Here is a 25,100-nt window from a genome sequence, read left to right as displayed (position 1 = left end):
TCATATCCTGGAACGTTGCTGGGCTAAAAATATTGCTTGGGTGCAATTCAGTAAGCAATTACCTTTGCGAAAATGACATCTTGTGCTTTCAAGAGACATGGGCTACCGAACCTTTAAGTCTCCCTGGCTTTTTCGAACTTCACTGTGCAGCCATAAAACGTAACATCTTTGGGAGAGGATCAGGCGGGCACTCAATTTCTATTAGCCAAGTGCGTAAAATAGAGGCAACTTTACTAACAACGAACATCGCTAATCTGCAAGCGGCACTGATTTGCTGGTTAAAATGTAATTATAACCCAATTTGTCTCTTGTTAATTAACTGCTACATCAACCCTGCCTCCCAGCAAAAAAAGCAAGTACTAAAAACATTGTTAACAAAAATGGACCACTTCATAAATAAATACGTCTCACATTTTCCAATTATTGTTGGGGACATGAACATCCGAGAGTTGGGGCACCCAAAAATGGACGCCCCACCCAGACCGAATTGGCCCCTATGCAGTGGCTCCTTTTCACTCACAATATGATTTCTGCCCACACAATCAAAAAAGTTGCGGATCCCCTCTGGTTCCCTCTCCCCACCTTCAGGGACGAGTCCACAATCGACTACATCTTCATTGCGGATAACCTGGCATCATTATTTAACAACTTCAAAGTGGGAAATAGGAACGAGAGCGATCACAGACCATTGAAGATATCTCTTCAGCTAAACGGGAAACTTGCAAAACAATTGGAAACACTCGGAGTTCCAACCGGAGAAGAGCACCATGAAGTTGTGGGCAGTATAAAAGGGTCTATAAATTTAGGTCCAAAACTCCTGGATTGGATCAAACAAAGAAGTGAGCTCCACAGGCACAAGTATTGAATCCCGCTTGGAGAGTAGGAAAACACTCTTAGATTAATTAAAATCCGTTCTCGGGGAATGTACTGGAACCCCTAAAGCACAAGCCTCCTATCCCCAATGCCTACCAGCACAAATAAAACCAAGGGCCTTAGTTCAGACCAAGCACAATCTCTCAAAGGCCTTGAAGGCAAGAAGAAAAGGAGTCCCAAATTCACAAACATCAGTAATAACAGCGCTTCGCAGGGAGCACAGAAAGGAAGTATGGGAAATACGACTACAAAAAAAAAAAATAGAGGCTGAGTGGCTGAAAATATTTAATCTTCTCAAAGAAAAGGGACACATCCAACTTTGGAGATACATTGAGCAACACAGCCATAGCGGTCATATCAAGGAAAATGGGGTGGCAGCTTCGGAGTGGGCCAAATACGCAAAGCAACTATACACAACACATCAGAACAGGTCTTATACCCAAACACAAAAAACTCCGTTAGAAACACAAAAAGGCGTCAAGACTCTTGTCATCACTAAGGTCGAGATAATCAACCTAATTAAAAAAATTAGAACAGATGGTGCTTCAGGCCCCAACGGAGTCCCTGCAGCAGTGTTCAAAGCCTCTCAAGGATTCTGGGCTGAACAATTAACATCACTTTTCAAGTATGCACTTGCCACTTCCATCGTTCCTTTGTCATGGAAAGGCTCAATACTTTTTCCCATTCATAAAAAAGGGGACCTAGACCTAGACATAGAAGCGAAGGCATATGCCAGAATTCTGTTGAAAGAGCTAGAAACCTGGGTAAAGGATAACAACATCCTCCCCTTTTTACAATCCGGTTTCAGGCCTCAAAGCTCTACTATAGATAACATCTTAGCACTGGGACACCTGTCACTCCGTGAGACCCAACCATCACAATTATCCCTATTTTGTTGATTACAGTGCAGCCTTCGACCGAGTTGACCGCGGGAAGCAGTGGGAAAAACTGGACTCCTGAGGCGTTTCTCAAAAACTGTTAAGGGCAATAATCGCCCTTCATGTGGGGACCTGGGTTTGTATCAAAACCAGTCAATCGTCTTTACAACTAAGGTTCCAACTAATGATGGTCTCAAACAAGGATGTGTTCTGACCCCTCTACTTTTTAATCTTTATACAGCCAACCTCGGCAAAGCCCTGGAGGGGGCATACCTACTAACACCGAGGTTGGGGAATGAGCGACTCCAAATCCTCCAATACGCAGACGACATTGTCATAATGGATCACACCAGGACACGCCTACAGAAAGCCTTAGAAGCTCTGCATAGGTTTAACCAAAAGAACAATCTCTTGGTAAACCAAGAGTAGACCAGGATAATTATCTTTGGGAAGTACCACCGAAAGAAGACAGCACAATGGCGCACAGGAGACCTGCAAATTAGAACATGCAGAAGTTATAACTACTTGGGTCTCAGGTTATCGGATGGGGCCAAACCCACAGCCCATCTGAAACATCTAAGGAGCAAGGGGGCCAGCATCATATATAGCCTGAGAAATCTCAATAGACGTCTACAGATTCCGACTGCCGAACCCATCTTGAAAGTTTTAAAAGCAAAATGAGTCCCCTCTTTTAACTACGGCCACCTAGCCTTCCCAGGAGCCTTCACCAAGTTTCTCATAAACCACCAAATTTCTGCCTATAAGAAGGTTCTAGTACTTCCACGACAGGACAGGAATGCAAGAGTAAGGTTGGAGCTGGGTCTCACCCGTCCAGATATCAGCTGCTTAGGGGATATTCTAAAATACTACATCAGCCCCCTGCGTGATCCAGTAACCTCCCTGAAAAGGCTAATTAAAACAATCTTTGAAGAAGGTCGATCTCCATGGCAGGTTCAGCTGGCAGAAGCCATAGAATCGCTAGAAATAGATGCTCAAAATTTGCGCAATTTAATTATTCCAGTAACCGCATGGAAAAGAAAAGTGAACACACAGGTTAAGAAAATATCCTACAAAAGAGATCTGGAAAGCTTACACCATCATCCCAATCTCTCGGCACTGGATATTTCCTACACAGTGGGCAAACCACAGCCATATTTTTAGCAAGCACTGACAGTCCCGGCCAGAAAAAAAATCACCTATATGAGACTTCTCGCACTGCTTATTGCGGATTTTAACTATGCCTGGGTCCTGAAGGATAATTCAGCTGCATGTCGTCTTTGTAGTTATCATTGTGAATCCTGGCTCCATCTGCTGTGCTGCTGCCCAAAGCTGGCCAGCAAACGGCACTGGCTGGTTCTTCCCATTTGCAGGTCCTACGGCCTTGTACGATACAGAGGAGCCTCAGACCTGTGTTTCTCTGCCAAAACAGCTGCACGGCTAGGGAAATTTACAGAATCAATCCAGGCAGCCCTGTCACAGAAAACGGATTCACAAAAAAGAAACCAGCTGGCCATCAAGCAAGAGAGACTCTGACAATACTTCCCACAAAGTTTTATGCACTTACACTTTACTGCCAGTTTGGATAAACAGTTTTTAATGTTTAAACTCTCCCATACTTCGTAGCAAGTTGTGTGGGATTTGAACTCTTTTCTCATTTAGGTTATTGTAATAATAGTATATTGTAACGATTTTAAGGAATTGAACAATAAAGCTTAACTCACTCACTCACATCCAAAGTCATTGGCTCTCGTTCCTTGCACTTGATTTCTTATTACACTATTTGGAAGAAGAAAGGATTTGATAAGGATTTGCCCTTGGTTTAAGCCAGATATGACGACTGATCCAAGAGTTTTTTTTATATCTTGTCTGTTACTGAGCCCATACTATGTATTTGCTTCCAGTATTTTTATATGTAATATTTTGTACAATGGTTTGTTAGTAGTATATCAATGATGTGATTTTGATGCATTTTATGGTTACTCGTGTACCTGAAGTAACGTTTTTTGTTTTGACTGACGTCAGTCAGTGAGGGAATTGCTGAAAAGTATTAGGATCCAGCCTGGCACCTGGGGAAATTCAGAAGTTGAGGAATCTCCGGTTAGATCAGTCACTACAGAAAAGGCATTCGCAAGGTAAATAATTTGCTCATCAGCCTGGGATGTTCATTCTAATACTTTCACATTTTATCCAGTATATCATTTCATCAAAGTTTGGAAAGTAGTTTTCTTTGAATAAGGGTAGGACTTAAATAGAAGAATAAAATTGCAGTTTGAACTGACATGAATGATTAAGCCAAATAAATAGCAGAGAAATAAAACGCATACTCAAATACCATCTTCTAAATAAACTAAACACAGATAAAAATTACGTTCATAAAACAAACTGAAACATTTTATCAATTCAATTACATTTTATTCAGTGAAAAACATTGACAGTGAAATACGGACACATTGTTAAGGATGCGCAACACTATAAAATTATCAACAAACTTGTGTAATTTAAAACACAGTAGCAATCAATGGTAAATCTTCGACAAATGTTTTGTAAGGCTCCCCAAACAGACCCATTTATAATGAGAAAGCTGAATCTAGTTACAATCGTCTTACACAAGTAAATAAATAGTTTGATTTATTTTAACTGAAAAAAATGTTTTACATGTTGCTTTTAGAAGTGATAAACAATGAGAAATTAACTTTACGATGACATTAAAGAGCCAATATGTGTGATATGGGTGTCCAATATTTTCCTCATAGGTGAAAAAACGAATGGGAAATCTGTTCAGCAGTAGTTTTGTTCTGGCCATAATAAAGGGACACAGTAATGTGACAAAGAAAATATATCAAGTTGCAGTTTACAATACCAACTACACTCTTAAATGCTCATTCCTCCTCGTGCCTTCCTCCAGTGCACTCACATTTTTATAAAATTATTATGCTTCGTCACTCTTTTTTTTGGCCATCACGGCAACTAATGTGATCTGTCTCAGAGTAACTTCTACAAGAGCATTCATGAATTCTTCTTTCTCCCTGTACCTAAATCTTCAAAGGCCAAATATTTACATATGCATTATTAATTGTTGTAATTTACCTGGTACTGCATCAACAAGAGTGTGATTGGAACTTATAGCTACAATCTTTAAAAGCCGCAGACAACTCCAGTTTTTAAGTGTCATATGCTAAGGGAATTATAAGAATAATGATACCATATAAAATTGTTCGGTCGTTACGGTTAAATAATTGTACATACATTGTTCCGAGTTTTATATAACGAACTCCTCAAACAATTAACCTATTTGTTGTTGCTCAATACACCCTATAAAATGAGAGAACTTCATAATAGCACAGTGTGGATAAAAATAGGAAACTAATTAAACAGGTTTTTTTTTATTTCTTCTACAGAAATCAAACATTAAATTCAGTTGCATTACACAATTACAGAAACAAAACCAAGATGTCCGAGGTCATGTAACAACATGTTGAACAAAAATGAAAAGTTAAAAGAACAATTATGCAAGAAGCATATCCTTTTTGAAGAAGCTGAAAAAGTATAACATTAATATTTGATTTAAAAAAATGTATGAATGCACAATGGAACTGAACTAAAAGCACCTTAATGAATTGGAATTACATACATGGGAAACATTTAATTGGATAGTCTGCTCTTTTGTGAACACCAGCTTTTGATTTTTCAAAATTACCCTATATTATCAGATGAGATTGAACTCTCACAATGCCAGTTCTAACAGAATAGGATGCTGTAAAAGGTGAATCCTAAGCTTCCTCAATATTTACAGTACTATTTAGCTGTTGTGACTGTTGTAAAAGCAGCTTTGACTGACCAGTGAACACAACATCAGTAGCAACCGATAATGCTGATTTACAAAATATATAGCTACTGATTCCCACGATTTATTGCAGTATGGTGGAATTTCCAAAAGTGGTAATGACTGAAGCAAAGTGATTTACAAAACCTGTGAATGTTGCATGATGTGTACTGCATATGAGCAAGCCTGGGATAACAGTCATTGGTAATTGTAAATTTACATTAACTTGCAATGTGCAAATTTTGCTTATTATATGGTGCGTGGCAAGTCTGCTGGATCCAGAATTAATAACTGCAATTATGACAATATTCATGAAACAAAAACCTCTAAGTAAGAATTTCCTTTGGCTCAAGATGAGAAACATATCAAGTGACCCCTTAAGGTCAAGTACTGGCAATAATTAATTGTACATTTAAGAGTAGCACAACTATAAACAAAACACATTCTGTACATACAACAAAATCCCACAGTTATTTATGTTAACATATTCTGTGCTTTAAAACTTCATAAAAATATATACTTTTGACTGACAAAGGCATCATACCGTTCATGTTATAGCAATATTTTCTCAATTCATATAAAAAGATCTGCCAATCTTTATAAACAGCAAGACGGCACTTCACTTCTTAAAGAAAACTATTAAGTGGCAAGGTGTCAGAGAGGAAAACTGGTGTAAACTGCAGAAGGCATGTAAGTGACAACATCATTTTACACTCATTACATAATGGCTCTAATAGAATGGCATACAAGTTTAACTTGAAATTAGGTATTCTATGCTATTACACATAACTAAAATCTATTTTACATTTTCACTTTTGCATTCATGACATGCATTCTAGCCTGAGTTTCAATATCTTTTTAATTAGAACATGGGAAGCCATCAGTTTACAAATTTACGCTGTTCTCTCACTGTTTGTCTTGTTTGGCACAAAAGAGGAGATCATATTTACTAGACAATGACCATATTCAATAAAATGGTTTTTGAAGAAAAAAACGCACTAAATCAGTCACACAACATTCTTCTGTAAACTCATTTTGAGAGAAACTGTAAACTTAGGGAATGGAGAAACCATAAAGTTATTAAAAACTTGAAAAGAATCTCAGATAAAGCAAGACCAGATTTTCTTCCCAACATTTTAAAAAAAGCAAATAAATGATTACTTTGCTAAATCATTCATACTTTGGCCAACACCAGATTTTCCTTTTCTTCTTTGTCCAGATGTCTGGCTATTTACATTTCCCTGTGCAAAAACACATTACACACAATGCAAAAACCTTTCCTGCCACTTAATTTTCAGAAGAATATCTAACTCATTCTGACTCCTATGCAAATAATGTGATTTGGATGCTTGACAAACAATACAGCATACATTATCTGCTCTCATCAACCCAAAAGTCTCAAGTCCCAGGTTAATCTAAAAGTATATATGCATTAAAATCATAGCAGTCTACCTCTTTTTTAACCTGGACAGATAGATTCACTGCAACTTAGTCGGATGAAAGTTTTTTTTAAAAATGGTTGTCATATACATATTATGCTGTAACCTCTTGTGAAATTTACAATTATGTTTTCCTTCCATAAAAAATGCAACAGTGTTGTAAAATCTATGGATGTCAAAGCATTGCATAGCAATACTGAATTTCCTGGAGAAGAAATGTAATAATCATTGCATATATGTGTATTTATTAATGAAAGATGACCATATGTTCTTTTTTAGAATATCCGGCGCAATCACAGAAACTGGTGTGAAACATTAGATTAGCTAATTGGCAGTAACAACGTGTGTTCCAACCACTGGCGTGAACATAACCAAATGCCTTAGGTTGTAAATATATGTGTGTGTGTGTGTATAATATATATATATATATATATATATATATATATATATATATATATATATATATATATATATATATATATATATATTATACACACACTATTTGAATTAAAAAGTGAATGTAGTGAAGTAAAACAAATCTGCGTAAATTGTTTTATTGGTTTGTATGTTTGATCTAGACATCCCAAAACTCTGCCCGTCAAAGAAAACAGAGAACCAAGGGTGAACTGAAATGCACATAATAGGCACAATGAGATTGTTTTAACAGTATATGGTAACTGTTCCTGGAAGCCTTTAAAAAGTGTATTTCTACAACGTAGAAATTGACTCTCCAAATGTTTCAGGACAACTTTTACAACCAGGACAACAGTTTATGGTCAAGTCACAATAAGTTACTGAACAGTCTCATACAATGAATAATATTTCTAGGCAACATATGTTATAGTGATAGCTTTGCGTATCACTAAAATAGAATAACAAATCAGTATGATGCAGCGGTTTTCTAATTTAAAAAAGTGCTGCATTTGTAATGAATCCAGCAGTTCCTGAAAAAGTATTTTTTTCAAAATAAAGGTACTGCTTGATAAAAATAATGTGGCACGTAGTAAATTAATTGCGCATGTATTTGATGGCAGTCTAGCCTGAAATTTAGCAAATAGAAAAAAATTATATTTAATAAAATGTACAAACTAAATGTGTTTATATTTTTTACAGTACAAATTCACAGTCCACAAACCCATTCTATAGATGGTACTTTGCATCAGTTTATGCTAGTATAAAGAAAAAGTGCCTTAGACAAATGAACATCATTGTGCCAATCAAACATGCATTTTATGGTACATTAAGGTGAATTACATACATTTCCTATCCATAAAATTTGCAGTTTTGTACAATACAGACACACATAGGTGTTGGACAATCATGACTACACTTACATGTCTCCATGAAGAACAGCAAAACATAGTCCATTTTTCATTTCCAAATTTCTTAAAGCGAGTCTGTACACACATAACCCTATATGAAAAGAGTCTGTGCCAGATACGTAAAACTGAAAATTAAGAGATAAGATGTACCACAAAGCTGAACAGGGTTGTATCAAAGACTTAAGCCATGGAATGATTAGAAGGTCAAGCAATTAAAATGATATGATGCAAACAAAACAGGCAAGGTCTCACTTTGTGAAAACAAGGCAAAGAAAACATTTATTTGCAAGTAACCTTTAAAAGTGCTTGACGTGCTTGACACATCAATTTCAAAATAAAAACACAGGTTTGGGAACTAAATTACATTATTCCTTTTTACAAATCCAAGTACACAGTCTTTGAAAACTACAAAGCATGTTTTTGTTGATGGTGATATCTTACAAGCTTAAAAGCATGCCCAGCAAGCAAAGCTTTGCAAGACTAAATTAAAATGTAAATTAAAAGGTATCGTAATCATGTAGCAATCATCCAAATGTTTTGTAATTCACAGTAGAGTACTACAAAGGGTATTTTTGGCCCATATAAAAATAATGTCTTGCAACTCAAAGTGCATTTTAAAAATAAAAACAATCCACTATTTTTATCAAATAAAATATTTACACCATTTGGTTAACAATGAGAATTGTTCTTCATGCTATGACCATTGGGACATCATCAGAGAACCCGGTTATCAAAGGATCGTCATCATCATCACCTAAAAACCCCAAAATAAAAACCATCATTACTTTTCAGTATTTTCTTTTCTTTCCACACCATGTAACATTAAGGCAAAATCTTAATTTATTCATCATTTTCTTGCATTCACTACACATACCCTGAAACTTTAATAGTATTTTTCATATTCTCACTATCAAATACCAAACAGCAGATAGTTGTATGTGACAATTCAGTTGGTCAAAAGTGATTTTAAATAATGACAATTTATTTGATGAATAAATATACTGTCAGTTAAAAATGGTCATAGCCCCAACGGTATGACACTATAAACATTATTTCAAACAAAAGAGCAAGTAGTAAAGTATGCTGAAAAGCCAATCATGCAATGCAAATGCTAGCTGGCCTCTTTGAATGTCTAAAATACATAACCATGGGTACACAAAAGCAGTAACAAGCTCAAATGATTCTCTGTGGGACAGAGCAAGGCACAAGAAAATACTTTGTGTTATTCACAACCAGTCCTACACTCCTCCTTATGTCCATTCCTTTGGTCACACAGAAACCACCAGTAGCTATATGCATTATGCCCTGATCTGCAGAAAATCCAGCATTAGTGCATGAGGAAAAAAATACATCCTCGATAATATGTTTGAAAATCAACCATCTCAGACAGAGCATGTCTACAATGAAGCGTTGTGAAGTTAACCAATACCAAGCAGTAGCATAAACATGGATCTTATTGTGGATAATGTTTCGATCCCTTTTTTGGATTTTTCCAGCGCAGAATACCTTGTTACAATCTGTAAGGATATGTGAATTAAACTGTAGTAATATACAATTTGTTTTATTAAATAAAGCTTATGAGGTTGAAAATAGTTACCTAAATCTTCTCCTGACGAAAAGATGGCAGATCCAAGTCGAGAGCTGTAATGACTGTTTGCGAAGGCAGTGAAACTGGTCTGCAATCTTCGGTGTCGCATATACAAGATTGCGAAGCCCAAACCAGTTGCCATAAGTAAAAAGAAAAGCACTGGTACTACTACTGATGCTATGTCGGTGGACTTCTCGGATGTGGACATTGAAGACTCAGCATCTGAAACAAAAACAAAAAAAGAAAGGCCTGAGAGTTACCAAAGTTAAATAAAGCAGCACACTCAGTATAATAAATTACAGTTATACTAGTGGTTCTTGCAGGTGATAAATACTGAATATAAAATGGGTTGTTCTTACAGAGAAGCGAAATGCTACATGGTCCATCAGATCATATCACAGAATTGCATTAAGCTTCTCACAATTCTGGATGCAGAGGGTCAAATACAGAGGACAAAAGGAAATGACATGCACTTGCTAAAGCGCGTGAGTTAAAATGAATTTGCAAGTCTGCAAGGAGTAATGCTGAATGTCAACAGGTTTTAAATTATGTACAAAAAGACGGGCTGGTCACACATGTTCCCCAAATATGGCTCTGAAAGTAATATTAGGATTTTGATAACACTGATGTAACAGAATGGCCTTGGAACTATTATCCAACGAGCCATATATGAACTGTACTGGAACACACTAAGAATATATAGTTCAAACCGTACCAAAGCCAAGAAAAGTAGGGGTCAGGGATGTCTGAAAAATCATAAACAACCAGCAATAAAGCTAGCAACTGTTATACCGTGGACATAGTAAGAATTTCATCACAATGCTTTACTCAATAGGTTTTTACAAGTTTAAAGTAAAAAAATCAACTTTCATAAAATAGTTATCGGTACAAAAAGATCACCCAGAAGGGGCAGCACTGCTTGGCTGTCAAGGTAATATTAAGATTGGTGAAAGAGGGTGTTAAATTCCAAGTACCAATGATTAAAGGACCATAACACATGTTGATGGGGATCACTTGGTTAATCAAATCTTGCCGTCCCAAACAGGTTGATAAGAAGACCCCTAAAGAACAGGTCAGAGGTGGAGCCCACCAACCTCAAAGTATTCTAGGGAGTTTGGCACACAGATAATACCTATAAGCAGTACCTCATTCATAATCTGAGCAGATGGAAAATAAAGTTATGCAAAGCGTTTGACTTTGCCAAAAATGTATTACAAACACGCTTTAAATATGGGACTGTGGCCTTTAAAATTTATCGGAAAGGTTGCATTCAGAGGCTCTTACAAACCACAATAGCACATTTTCCTTTTAGGACAAAATGTAATCACTTGTAGCGGATCTTTAACCACTGAGAAGAGATTGAGTCTATGAAGTACAAGATGAGCCGAAAGTCCCATAAAAAAAGTAATCAGTCAATTGGAATTGTTTTAGTGGAAATTGTGTAAATCAGTCTAGCGCTAAATTAGGCTGTAGGTGGGAGTCTGGTCTCTATTCACGCCGTCATAGTGATTTTCCTCACAAAAAAATTGCTAATTAATAAGAATTGTATTCACATTTAACAGGCAGATCCACTCCACACCTTCTGCTGGTTTCATTACTTTTTGCAGTCATGCAATTTTCAAAAATGAAACTATCAGCTTCCGCTTGACGGAAAACCTTGGGGGAGCAGCACAATCAATTTTATAGGGGAGAGGTGCATGTGTCCCTCCCTTGAGCCTGCTTGACGACCGTGATAAACAGTCCACCGTGCCAATAGTTCATTTATTGGGTGGCTGGGGGGCACAGCCTCTTTCCTCAATCCTGGGGCCCAATAGCAGTCCAGATGATTTAGTGCAGAAGTTCAACAATTATATGCTTTTTGTGATTTGATGCCAACTGCCCGCCATTGTCCATGCATGTGCCCCTGCCTTCCTGCCATTTGCTCTCCGTTGTGCTGCCCATGCCAACAGCCTTGTCTGGGTAGTTTGCTGCCCTTGCCCCTCCCCCAGCTCTCTGTTGTCCATGTGCATCACCCTGCCCCCTACCTCCTGCCCTATGCCGGATTTTTACTGCCAGCAGGGGGATGGGTGCAGGGCCTGATGTGGCCCGCGTCCAACCCCAGCTGCTGACTGCTTACTCTCGCCCGGCTTACCTCTTGCTTCAATACCTTTTTTTGAGTGCCATTTGCAAATGGGTGTTTTTTGCATGGCAGGCATCGTTTGTGGTGGTGTGCATAGTGTGTCACATCCTGTAACTGGGAATTTCAATGTGCTTTTGAGCCATAACAATACATTCGTTTTTAACTGTTTATTTTTTCCTCTTTGCCATTGTAGTTAGGTCAGAGATTTCATAGCTGGTGCCTTTTGTCGAACCTTCACAGAAACCTTTCCCAAAAAAGTTTATCCACTTCAGCTCCTTCCTGGAAGGTTTTGAGGGGGTCCGTGAAGCATGGATCAAGAAAACGGGGGTTCCCACAACATTGATTTCGTAGCACAGTGCGAACACGCGTAGCGTAGCGGTCATTTTATGCTTGCTCGCGGTCCTCAACATCAAGTTGGCGACGCGAGCAAGCAAAATCAAATCCTGGCAAGACTTTTTCCTCGTTTGCGATCAGCAACATCAAGATGCCGATCGCGAGCGTGGAAAATAAACCTCCCGGCGAGATTCTCAACGCGGGAGGTCCGGTTTCTCATTGCGAGTGGTCGCGTATGCTTGCGATCGCTCGCAATGAGAAACTACCAGTCCGCGTTGAGAAAGCTGCCGCTCGAGTAAAAATCTCCTCGAGCGGCAGACAACTACAGCTCGCACTGTGCAAGATGCCGTTTTCAATGATTGCACAGTGCCGGATGCTTGTCCGCACAGTGCAATCATTGAAAACGGAATCTTGCACAGTGCAAACAGGGTACTACGCAGTTCGCGTAGTGCTACGCGCAGTTCGCATAGTGCGAAGTGCACTTCGCGTAGCTACGCGTAGCGCTATTACGCGAACTACACCCAGGGTTACTTTACACCTGCCAACGAACAGTAGACTGCAGGCTCTCCCTTTTTAATCATGTTCAAATTAGCTAATTCCCAACTGGCGCGTTTTACCTTGTCTGTAAGTCCTTAGTATGTGGTGCAGAATGTGCACACTAGACCAGGAAGTTAAACACCACTTGTTTGCAACACCTACTGCGCTACCCCGTATAGTGGCAGTACAAACATTACGTCAAGCCTACCCTGTGTAACCTGAATGCTGCAGTGTGACCTATAAAAATTACTTTTTGGGGGGTGGCCAGGTGCCAAAGATGGCAGACGCATGGCTGCGAGACTTTCGATATGGGCCCGAGTGCCTTCCAGTACACCTACCAAACGGGGTCCTCTTGACATCTACTGGGAGAGGAGACACTGCTCAGACCCCTGGGACTCAACATCAGGAGGTCCTGCCAGCTTCCAGTGAGCACCAAAACCGTCGCCCGTAGAGATCCCCATGGAAGCAACCAAGGAATCTGGAAGCTCTGGAGTAGCAGAGGCCACACGATGAGAGGGCTGGATATTCAGACAACTTCAGTTGCTCAGGCAGTGCTATTAGAACACAAAAACACTGAAGGTGCCGTTCAGGTGCAAGCAAACAGAAGAAAGTATTGAGACAGGCCCCTCCTGGGGAAATCACGAGGAGCTAGGACTCCAAAACATGGCCTACCAACGATGATTCAACTAACAAGCAAGATTAGAGTTGACGGAGCGGACGCAATATCCCGTTCATTATGAGAGGCCTGAACGGAGCAGCCACCCTACCACAGACCTGGAACCTGACCAACCAGAATGCTCTAGCAGGCAACAAAGAAAAGCCAGGAGGCAGCCCTATACCGTAAGGAGAACTACCATGGCAGGGTAGCGAACAAAAAGGGAAAAGGCCATGCACAGGACACCTGATGCGATCACCTTTGTCCTGGTTGACAGTGGCTTGCATGGCTATAACAAGAAAAACCTCCACCACAATGTATTTTCCCAGCCATGCAAGGTTACAAACCCACTCATCGGAGGAACTCGGCCCAGCCATGACAGGTGGCATAAGGAATAAAAAACAAACTTTCTTTAAAGACTTGCTGGCCCAGGCAAAGCAATGACGGACAAGAGGTGACAAAAAGGACCCTAAGGATGACTTCCAGGCGTCAGCATAGGTCACCCTCATAGGACCCCACTCTCCCCAATGAGTACCACCACAGCCACGAATACTAACATATAATCTGTTACAAGAAAAACATTCTTAAATCAGATCAACACAGCTTATGCTTTAGGTACTTTCCTATACAGTTTCACACCTCAGCTTTAACTAAGTGAACAGGAGTAGCCATACTTATTCGAAAAAAGCAAAGTTTCAAATTGAGGGACATCAAAGCGGACAAGGAGGATTGTTGGTTAACTTTAGTGGGAGGTCCATCCACTCATGGTAGCCACTCTGAATGCTACAAATGTGGGATTGGTAAAGATTCTAGTTCCCACAAATCAGATCATGCCAACATCTACCAATTCCGTCATCAACAGAGGGAATTTTAACTGTGTGATGTCCCAATGCAAGACAAATCACAACAACGCACAGGAGGGATATCAACTCTATCAGCGGCGGGCAAAATCACACTCAGTGACTTGGGCTTAATTGACCGATGGTGCTATAGGCACCCACTCCTGATATATTATTCCCATTTCTCGGTGATCCTCTTGGTGCTAGACTTCCGGGACGGGGCCAAACACAGGGAGACACTTGGCACATGAATGATTCTCTTGAGCAGGATGATGTTACCCAGCATGAGCTCATTGAAGCAATTCAGAAATATCTCACAAACAACACAGGGGATTTTCACCAGTGGGTGGTGTGGGATGCACTAAAAGCAGTACTGAGGCATGTGCTCATTCAAGAAGCATCCTGCCTAAGACACATGAGGAAAGTGGAATTGGGATGCTTGCAAGAGGAGCTACAAACCCTTGAATGCAGCCACAAAGCAAATTCCTCCTAGAAGTTTGGGAAGCAGCCAAGCTCGGTCGGGGTAACCATCAAGAATGGGTGAGTGCAGGGAACGCAATAAACAAGATTCTCAAAATGGACCAAAGAAATAAAAAAAATTGGCCAGCCAACTAATTTAATTTATTTGAGCAGGATGATGTTACCCAGCACGAGCTCATTGAAGCAATTCAGAAATATCTCACAAACAACACAGGGGATTTTCACCAGTGGGTAGTATGGGATGCACTAAAAGCAGTACTGAGGCATGTGCTCATTCAAGAAGCATCCTGCCTAAAACACATGAGGAAAGTGGAATTGAGATGATTGCAAGAGGAGCTACAAACCCTTGAATGCAGCCACAAAGCAAATTCCTCCTAGAAGTTGGGGATGTAGCCAAGCTTGGTCAGGGTAACCATAAAGAATGGGTGAGTGCAGGGGACGCAATAAACAACATTCTCAAAGTGGACCAAAGAAATAAAATTTGTTTGGCCAGCCAACTAATTTAATTATGGCAAGGCTAAATAAAAAAAAAAATTCAACCAATTATCTTTATGTCTATTCATTGGTGTTATTTATTTTCACTTTTGTTTTTTGTATATTAATGCATTCATGTGCATCAAAATTAAGTACACAAAAAATACTTATTTACAAAATATACACATTGACAAACATCACAAATGTGTACATACAAAATTTCACAACAAAAACACAGCTTGTTGTCAATCTTGGCCTATCTTGAACACACGTTTTTGAAAAAAATATTTGGTGATGATAATAGTCCTACAAAAGAGTTTATAATCCACTGCGAGGTAGCCTGAGTAGTCAACAGGTAGCTTCTTTTTAGTGCCAAATTATGCACTTCCCCACCATATAAGATTAACAATATTCATCTTTAATTGGGTCCTCCATGAAGTAAAGGGTCAACACATTTCGGCCTTTGTTGCATTAAAGGCCTCATCTGGACCGGCAGCTGATAGTTGACAAAATAGTTTTTGGCGCTCTACTCCAAGGCTTACTGTTGCTTCATATCACTAATCAACAATTACAAGGCCAAAAAGGAGGCACTCGCTATCCCGTTTAATTACGTGCTTGCATTGTATTCCGTCTGTTTAGAAATATACGGCTTCGGGACTGTGGTGAATGAAGGCAGCAGGATATTGTTTAAAGACGACACAGGGCCCGTGTTCCTCTGTACAAGAGGGGTCTAATTCCCTCAACGCCAACCTGACTGCAAAACAGGTCTCGGAACCTTGGTCGGGCGCATAGTCGCACAGTAGAATGCAATAAAGCCAGCTACATCTTAGCACGGTTAGGTGTGCGCTTCTATGAGAGAAGTAATAAGGCAAGCGCCCTCCCAGCTATCAAACTCCGAGCAAAGAGGGCATAGCCTTACATCATTAAAGTCAGAAATTAGATACAGGAAATGCAAGAGTTAGATGAAAGGAAACTACAGGCCTTTCATACATTTTGTAAAAGCTCTATGCAGAGACTCCAACCAACACTGGCTCTGATACCAACTGAAGCGATAACACTATGGACCATAGGAGTGGCCTCACACACTCAACGGGTGACGCAACTATCTCGCTCTTAGTTAAACCCCGGAGGGACTCTGCTCAGCGCTCATCGTATTGTTCAATTTCCCTGTTGAACATAGATGCCAAAATGTTTGTGCATGTACTGGCAAATTGCATAGAGGCAGTACTGCCCAAGTTGATACACGCCGACCAGATGGGAGGTATCCCCTCAAGGTCAATTAGCAACAGCACAAAAAAGCACTACACCTACTAGACCTTGCCCGGAAGCAGCACAATAAGCGGTACTACTATTGATAGAAGAGGGAGAAAGCATTTGACAGGGAAGTCTCAAGTAGGATGGTGGTGGCACTGCGCAGGGCAGGAATGGTAAGACTTCTCAACTGGAGACGAAATAAAGAGGCAGGTGGCAGGACTGCCCACTCTCTCTGATGCTCTATACTTAGAACCTCTTTTAAAAAGAATAAGAGAGCACCCACGCATTACTGGAAGATACTTGCACCAAGATTTCTTCATGGTATCAGCTTTTGTGAATGACATTCTGCTATCCCTCACAGGGTCCCGGTTATCTCTGTAGGAGGTAGTGCTACTGCTCGAGTAGTACAGAGATTTTGCAGGTCTCCAATTTAACTTACATAAGTCAGAAGGGCTGATTCTGGCAGGAGGCCAGGCCTTTGTCCAAACATTACAAAGTGAGACTCCTTTTAGAAGGACACAGCAAGGCTTGATGTATATGGTCATCTACTTGACGCCAGGTCTACATGAGGGAGCTAGAAGCAATATGAAGCCCAAGACTAAAGGATTAAAAGCATTCTTAGGCTCCTGAAAGTACCCAAGCCCAGACTTGGCTGAGCATAATTACTGCGCTCAAAATGTCCTTTCTAATCAGAATTAGTTATATATTTCCGCTATTCCTATCCTTATCTCTAAATGGGGACTCACTTAACTACAGGAGCTATGCAACACATCTGTGTATGGGTAGGGAGAAGACCCTGTAATCACAAGCACATTACACCTCACCAGGGTGACCTGGGATTACCAGATTTATGCTGATACCATGAAGCAGCCCAAGAGGGTGACACCATAAAATGACTACGCAAGGAAATTGAAAACATTTTGAACTTTTTAGACCAGAAACTAAGAGCTTACCCACCACCGAGGAAGGTAATCTGGGTCCCTAAAAAACTGTCCTCCTGGAATTTATATGCCTTGTGGTGACTCGGGTAACACTGGGCACCTGGGAAAAGTCTCACCAGCTAGCCACAAAGTCTCACCAGCTAGCCACATACCCTTCTTTTCTAACCCTATCATCTAGAACATAGACTACACACTAGGGTTAAATAGAAACCTTTCAAGGTGCAGCAAAACCCAATGCTGCTTTAGGTTGCAAGACTTTTATCACAAAGGTGATCCCTGCAAATCTGAAAACATCACGTCAACACACGGCATTGCCAGGAGGGGAAATATTTCACTATTTTCGAATAAAGCATTGGGTTCTGCAGCCATATTTAAGGGAAGAAGCCATGAGATCACATACGATCTTCAAGAGATTCCTACAGAGCCCCACATTCACAAAACACCTAGTAACTCGTATTTATGCATTATTCATTTCAAAACTGCCCCAAAGGAATTTGCGTACTAAGAACAATGGGGAAAGAGCTTAAATCTCCTCTCACCTGTAAAACAAGGTCATTCTCCAAATTTGAGAAAGTATGGTGACAATGAAAAGAACTGTATGGATTCTACTATGGGCATATTGATACTCCTGTGCGCCAGGATTCAGACAATCAATAGATTTGGCCATGAGGCCCAGACCTACACAGGAGATGTAGGAGACCGTGGAAAAGTTGGACCCCATAGGGTGGGTTGTGAACTGTTGGCATAAGAGGGTGAAGCAGTCTGAAGGGCACACTTTTAAAACCATCTAACAAAAAGAAATACACTTTGTGTTTCTTAATCCCTATGGTGCTGTATGAAAATGTACATGTCTTGTAATCCGCTCATGATTTAAATGTTAAAAACTAAATAGAATTAGTTGGAAAAAACTCTTAAAATAAGTGTGAAATAAATAAATGAACAAGATGATTCAGTATTAAGTCTTTAAAAAATCCAGGACCATTTTAGGACTGGAACGTTTGTCAAAAGCCATAGGTATTATATGATATCACCTGTAGCTCTACAGTGTATTACGTACAAATATTCCAAAAGATAAACTTTTCAGGCATAAATAAGAATTATGTTTTCAATTCCTCTACCATGCTCAGAGGGTACATACCATTTCCTAGATCATCATACAGCAGCGCTGCCGCCTCACCGCAGATCTGTCCATTGACCAAACACCTAGCCTTCACAGTGAAGGTGTAGTTGTGACCCATCTTGAGATTGGAAATTTTGAAGACGTTTTCGGTTGTGTTTCCAAGAAACAGGGAAGTGTTGGTCACACTGTCATACATATATATCTCATAGCCCTGCAGCAGGTGAGAAACAATCAGCAACTCAAGATGCCCATACTTTGAAAGAGGGCTCATATGGGTTACACAGGAACTTGGCAGTCTACAAGTATACAACACTTTCATTCCTTAACATATCACACTTTCTCTTTTAACTTAGAGTACACTGCTCTCAAAAGGTGGAATGTGCTAACAGTAGATTATCCCTTACATTGATGTTTATCATTTTTTTTTCTCATTGATCGCCATTGCACCTAAACAGAGCTTTATATACCTTATTAAATTTACACAGGCCAGGCTGCAATTTAGGATTCTGAAATTCACACGTCTGCGCCTGCCATGCTTTGCGCAGATTACTCCAACCATAATTTGATGATAAAGCTTGCTGCCCTACTGACTTCATTCATCAACTCATTCATGTTTTTCTCGTCATCACTAGGCGGGCTTGGGGTATGTTTACGCAGAGTCCTCAATCTATTTTTCCCTCCAGGAAAGAATGATTCCCCACCACCAGCCTCTCTTAGGGTCCAGCTAAACACCCCCACCCTCTTAATTTCTTGAGAAAAGTTGATAGTTTTCTCAATCACAGCACTCAGTCATATTCAATTCCTCCCCTAGGTTTCACACCATTACTAGACAATTATAAGAAATAAAATTAGTTGAAGTTACAATATTACCTACCCGACTTTCATTAAAATTCCTTTCTTTCAGAGCTAAGCTCTTCCAAAACAGGAGGACGTGGTTGTGTTCACTTATGACTTTCAAGGCATCAGGTGCAGACAAAGGAACTACAAACACAATTAAAATCTGAGATTACATAATCGCAACAAATGCATTTTGATTACAATCATGCTTAAAATATACATACCTTTGTAGCATGGTCCAATTTTTCACACACACCCCCCCAAACACATTGTTCCCCTTATCAATCCATGTTTGTAGAAGAAGCAGGCACAGCAACCATCCTCTTATCATCGGTCATTACAGATAAAAAGAAGCTAAACAACCAACCAATTTATCTTTGCTTTTTAGATCTTAAATTGGCATTTGACTGTGTGCAGCACAATGTTCTCTGGCACAACTGGCCCACTGGGATATCCCCGCACGCCTCTTGAAAGCAATACAATTGCTATACTCTGGAACCTAGGCAAGAGTGAGAATAGGTGATGGTTCCTTCCTGTCCAGGAAGATTGACACCACCTAGGGCTTAACACAAAGATGTATGTTGGCAACCTGTACCTGGTTAATCTCTTCCTCGCCGACCTGACCGTAGTTCTGAATGAAGTAACCACACACCCCCCAAGACCAGGAGCCATGCACATCTCGAACCTTCTATATGCAGACGATATGATATTATTACGTTAAACAAAAATCATCCTGCATTGACTTATCGACAAGCTATCCCATTCCACATCTGCCAATGGGATGTCCGTAAATGAGAAAAAAACAGGATGATGGAAGTGAGCACAAGAAAGGGAAAACCTCACAACTGGTACCTGCAAGGACATCAATTGGAGTTGGTTAAAACCTACAGATGGCCTTATCAAGAGAGAGAGAGGACTAGAAAGCTAGTCCGAGTCCCCGTAGTTTATATGTGTTATCAAAAGAGACTAGCTTAAATATGACCAATATTGTTAGGACTCTGATTAGATTTGTCATGGGCACCTCGTTGGTGAGTTCATGAAGCCCTCACCCACCAACCTGGTTGGTGGCATGCTTCATCATCGGGCCCACCCGGTGACACCTAATGTGTCCCGGGTGTGCTGCGACGCCTGATTACAGCGGAGCTGGTATTTTACTGAGAGTGCAGTGTGAGGTGTAAAATGAAGTGTGAGTTAAAACGGCTTGGCGAGGGTAAATTAAATTTTAATAACTGGGGCCCCGTCAGTGGTTAAAATAAGGCTTGGGGATGTTTAAGGGAGGCGGGTTACTACCTCCTACATCCATCAGTTGGTCGACATGTTTCAGCCAGTGCCTTAAACTAAATCTGGCTTTCCTCAGGACCTTTTTAAAATAGAGTGTAGTGCAGGTTAAAAAGGAGTGTAATCCAGGCTATCTGTTACACTCACTAAGGTATTTCTCTAAGTGTGAGAGGGGGGGATTCCCTTCTCATATATGCCTGTACCAACAACATTGAAGACATAGACAAAACATGTAAGAAGAGGAGAGTCAAATAGGCGTCTTCGCCACATAGTCATATACATAGAGTGCCGAATCTACAGTGCTCAGTGGGTAGACTACAGTCGGCAAAAGTGTAATGGCACTGATTGTACCATTATTGTGATTATCGCAAATAATTGGGGGTGGTGTCGCTGAAACACGGGTATCACACATATGCATGAGATACAAAGTGTGATGGGGCGTAAGTAAACACTCTTACGCTTAGATTTTGCAGCCAATGCTTCCAGGAGTGAAGCGGTAAGGGGTTGACCCTGTAGGGAAATAATGTTGGCCACTAGGAGTTAGAGACCTGTAAGGAGGGAAAAGCGCTTACCCAGAGATTGTTGCTTGGAGGTTGTTATACTCACAGCTTTTCTGGTCAGAGCCTGCCTTGTACCTGTTGCACCGTCCTCGTACTCCAGTAGAAAGAGCTGGAGTTTCTTGTTCGTTTTTATATGCTTGCTAATTGGTTAACTATCTGCACCTGTAGCTGGGAGTAAGAGAAGAAAGACTACCCCGGGTGTGTTCCTAGCTGTCTGCTCATGGGCGGTGGAAAGACACTAGTCTCTTGCACATGAGCGGTGCTGCTTGTGTCTATTGCGCATGAGCGAGGGTGAGACACTAGTTGGTGGAAAGACACTAGTCTCTAGCACATGCAGGTGCTGCTTGTGTCTATTGCGCATGAGCGGGGGTGAGACACGAGTTATTAGTGCTGTCGCGCGGTAGAGTATGTGTTGTGTTGAAGTCTGCAATCTGCCACTATCAATAGTGCGGGCATGGGATTAAAGGAGGTGCATTTAGCATGTGACTGAGTTCCAAGGGATCGCATCGTTCAGGCCATTGATGTGTGAGGAAAGGCGATAGATCCAACGCTGTTCTTTGCTCATCAGTCTTCTTTCATTGTCTAATGCCTGCTCAGGGATTTGTTCGATGACTGTCCATGTGAGGTCATTGGGGGTATGGCCATGGGTGATGAAGTGGTTGGTTAATTTACTGATGTTTTTCTTACACCTAATGGTGCTTCTGTGCTCAGTGACCCTAGTGCGTATTTTGCGGGTGGTCATGCCGATATAGCGGAGACCACAGGAGCAGGTGAGAAGGTAAATCACATTACGCGAATTGCAGTTGGTGTGGCTGTGTTGTGTCCACACCTTGTTAGGTTCTAGGGTTAGAGTTTTGGTGTGGGTGGTTAGGTGACACACACTGCAATCATTGCAGGGGTAGTGTCCAGTTACTTTTGGTAGGCCCCATGCATTCAGAATGGTGTTCGGTTCTTGTGTGTTATGCGTTTTGGGACGGGTGTTAACTAGTTGGTCCTTCAAGTCATTGCTTCTCTTGTAAGCAAAACGCGGTATGTCCCACTGCCTCTGGCCAGAATTCAAGATCTTCCAGTTCTTCTTAATGAGTTTGGCTACCTCATTGGAGGCTCTGTTGTATGTAGTGACGTAGGTGATAGGTTGTTCCTGCTCCTCTTTAGCTGTGGTTTCAAGGAGGGCATCTCTATTCTGGTTCCTGGCCCTCTTCCTGGTTTTGGAGATGATGGCTGGTGGGTAGCCCAGGGCCTCCAGTTTCTTGGATAGTTCAGCGGACTGTTTTTTATAGTCTGCTATATCACTGTAATTCCTGCGTATATGTAAGAATTGCCCGAAGGCAAGGTTCTCCCGTAGCGGGCGTGGGTGGAAGCTTGTGAAGTGGAGTAAAGAGTTTCTGGCCATGGGTTTATAGTAGTTTTTCGTGGTGAGTCTGCCATCTTTGACTGTTATATTTAGGTCCAGGAAAGCAAGTTGATTTGCACTGATAGTGCTGGTGAACTTCAAGTATGGGTCCCTGCCGTTGAGCCAGATGAGGAATTGATCCTGGGTTGTTTGTGGACCCTCCCATATCACAAGGATGTCGTCAATATAACGGCGCCATGCAAGGATGTGGTTGGCATAGGGGTTTGTGCTGTCAGCAATGTGCGTGCGTTCGAATTGGTGGACGTAAAGACCTGCTACGCTTGGGGCGAAAACGCTGCCCATGGATGTTCCATTGGTCTGGAGGTAGAGGGTTCCCTCATATTCATACGCTACTGCGACTTTTTTCTCAATCCGCTAGTGCAACAAACGCCCAGCTATATCAAGGACACGAAACACTTACTACAAGTGATCAACAACATGGAGTTTAACACTGAGACCCAACTTCTTGTAGGGCTGGATATTGAGAACCTCTATACCAGCCTACCCCAAGAAGCCACAATAAAAGTACTCGGGGACATCTTCAGGGAGTCACCATGGCCCTACCACACCTCCAGAGAATTCATCCTCCAATGCGCCACACAGGCACTAAAGGAAAATTACTTTGAATATGAGGGAACCCTCTACCTCCAGACCAATGGAACATCCATGGGCAGCGTTTTCGCCCCAAGCGTAGCAGGTCTTTACGTCCACCAATTCGAACGCACGCACATTGCTGACAGCACAAACCCCTATGCCAACCACATCCTTGCATGGCGCCGCTATATTGACGACATCCTTGTGCTATGGGAGGGTCCACAAACAACCCTGGATCAATTCCTCATCTGGCTCAACGGCAGTGACCCATACTTGAAGTTCACCAGCACTATCAGTGCAAATCAACTTGCTTTCCTGGACCTAAATATAACAGTCAAAGATGGCAGACTCACCACGACAACCTACTATAAACCCACGGCCAGAAACTCTTTACTCCACTTCACAAGCTTCCACCAACGCCCGCTAAGGGAGAACCTTCCCTTCGGGCAATTCTTACGTATACGCAGGAATTGCAGTGATATAGCAGACTATAAAAAACAGTCCGCTGAACTAGCCAAGAAACTGGAGGCCCGGGGCTACCCACCAGCCATCATCTCCAAAACCAGGAAGAGGGCCAGGAACCAGAATAGAGAGGCCCTCCCTGAAACCACAGCTAAAGAGAAGCAGGAACAACCTATCACCTGCGTCACTACATACAACACAGCCTCCAAGGAGGTAGCCAAACTCATTAAGAAGAACTGGAAGATCTTGAATTCTGGCCAGAGGCAGTGGGACATACCGCGTTTTGCTTACAAGAGAAGCAATAACTTGAAGGACCAACTAGTTAACACCCGTCCCAAAACGCATAACACACAAGAACCGAACACCATTCTGAATGCATGGGGCCTACCAAAAGTAACTGGACACTACCCCTGCAATGATTGCAGTGTGTGTCACCTAACCACCCACACCAAAACTCTAACCCTAGAACCTAACAAGGTGTGGACACAATGCAGCCACACCAACTGCAATTCGCGTAATGTGATTTACCTTCTCACCTGCTCCTGTGGTCTCCGCTATATCGGCATGACCACCCGCAAAGTACGCACTAGGGTCACTGAACACAGAAGCACCATTAGGTGTAAGAAAAACATCAGTAAATTAACCAACCACTTCATCACCCATGGCCATACCCCCAATGACCTCACATGGACAGTCATCGGTCAAATCCCTGAGCAGGCATTAGACAATGAAAGAAGACTGATGAGCAACGAACAGCGTTGGATCTATCGCATTTCCTCACACATCAATGGCCTGAACGATGCGATCCCTTGGAACTCAGTCACATGCTAAATGCACCTCCTTTAATCCCATGCCCGCACTATTGATAGTGGCAGATTGCAGACTTCAACACAACACATACTCTACCGCGCAACAGCACTAATAACTAGTGTCTCACCCCCGCTCATGCGCAATAGACACAAGCAGCACCGCCCATGTGCTAGAGACTAGTGTCTTTCCACCAACTAGTGTCTCACCCCCGCTCATGCGCAATAGACACAAGCAGCACCGCTCATGTGCAAGAGACTAGTGTCTTTCCACCGCCCATGAGCAGACAGCTAGGAACACACCCAGGGTAGTCTTTCTTCTCTTACTCCCAGCTACATGTGCAGATAGTTAACCAATTAGCAAGCATATAAAAACGAACAAGAAACTCCAGCTCTTTCTACCGGAATACGAGGACGGTGCAACAGGTACAAGGCAGGCTCTGACCAGAAAAGCTGTGAGTATAACAACCTCCAAGCAACAATCTCTGGGTAAGC

The 25,100-nt window shown here is 41.4% G+C and overlaps 1 protein-coding gene across 1 annotated transcript in view; it reads right to left on the bottom strand.

Moving 5' to 3' along the window:
• Nucleotides 1-8,587: 8,587 nt before the first annotated feature.
• The window catches only part of SORL1 (sortilin related receptor 1), an 852,839-nt gene continuing 836,326 nt past the window's right edge, over nt 8,588-25,100 (bottom strand). Inside the window, exons 45-48 of the mRNA XM_078682321.1 lie at nt 19,550-19,656; nt 18,694-18,886; nt 9,933-10,145; nt 8,588-9,089 (exon numbers count right to left, since the gene is read on the bottom strand). Of these exons, the coding sequence (XP_078538447.1) occupies nt 9,025-9,089; nt 9,933-10,145; nt 18,694-18,886; nt 19,550-19,656 (578 nt within the window). The 3' untranslated portion in view covers nt 8,588-9,024. The remainder of the gene's footprint in view (nt 9,090-9,932; nt 10,146-18,693; nt 18,887-19,549; nt 19,657-25,100) is intronic.

Source organism: Lissotriton helveticus, chromosome 3_1 (assembly GCF_964261635.1).
Source record: "Lissotriton helveticus chromosome 3_1, aLisHel1.1, whole genome shotgun sequence".
In the NCBI taxonomy this organism is placed as follows: domain Eukaryota; kingdom Metazoa; phylum Chordata; class Amphibia; order Caudata; family Salamandridae; genus Lissotriton; species Lissotriton helveticus.
Note: the sequence above shows the minus strand (reverse complement) of the source record. Positions and strands in the feature narration are given on the sequence as shown.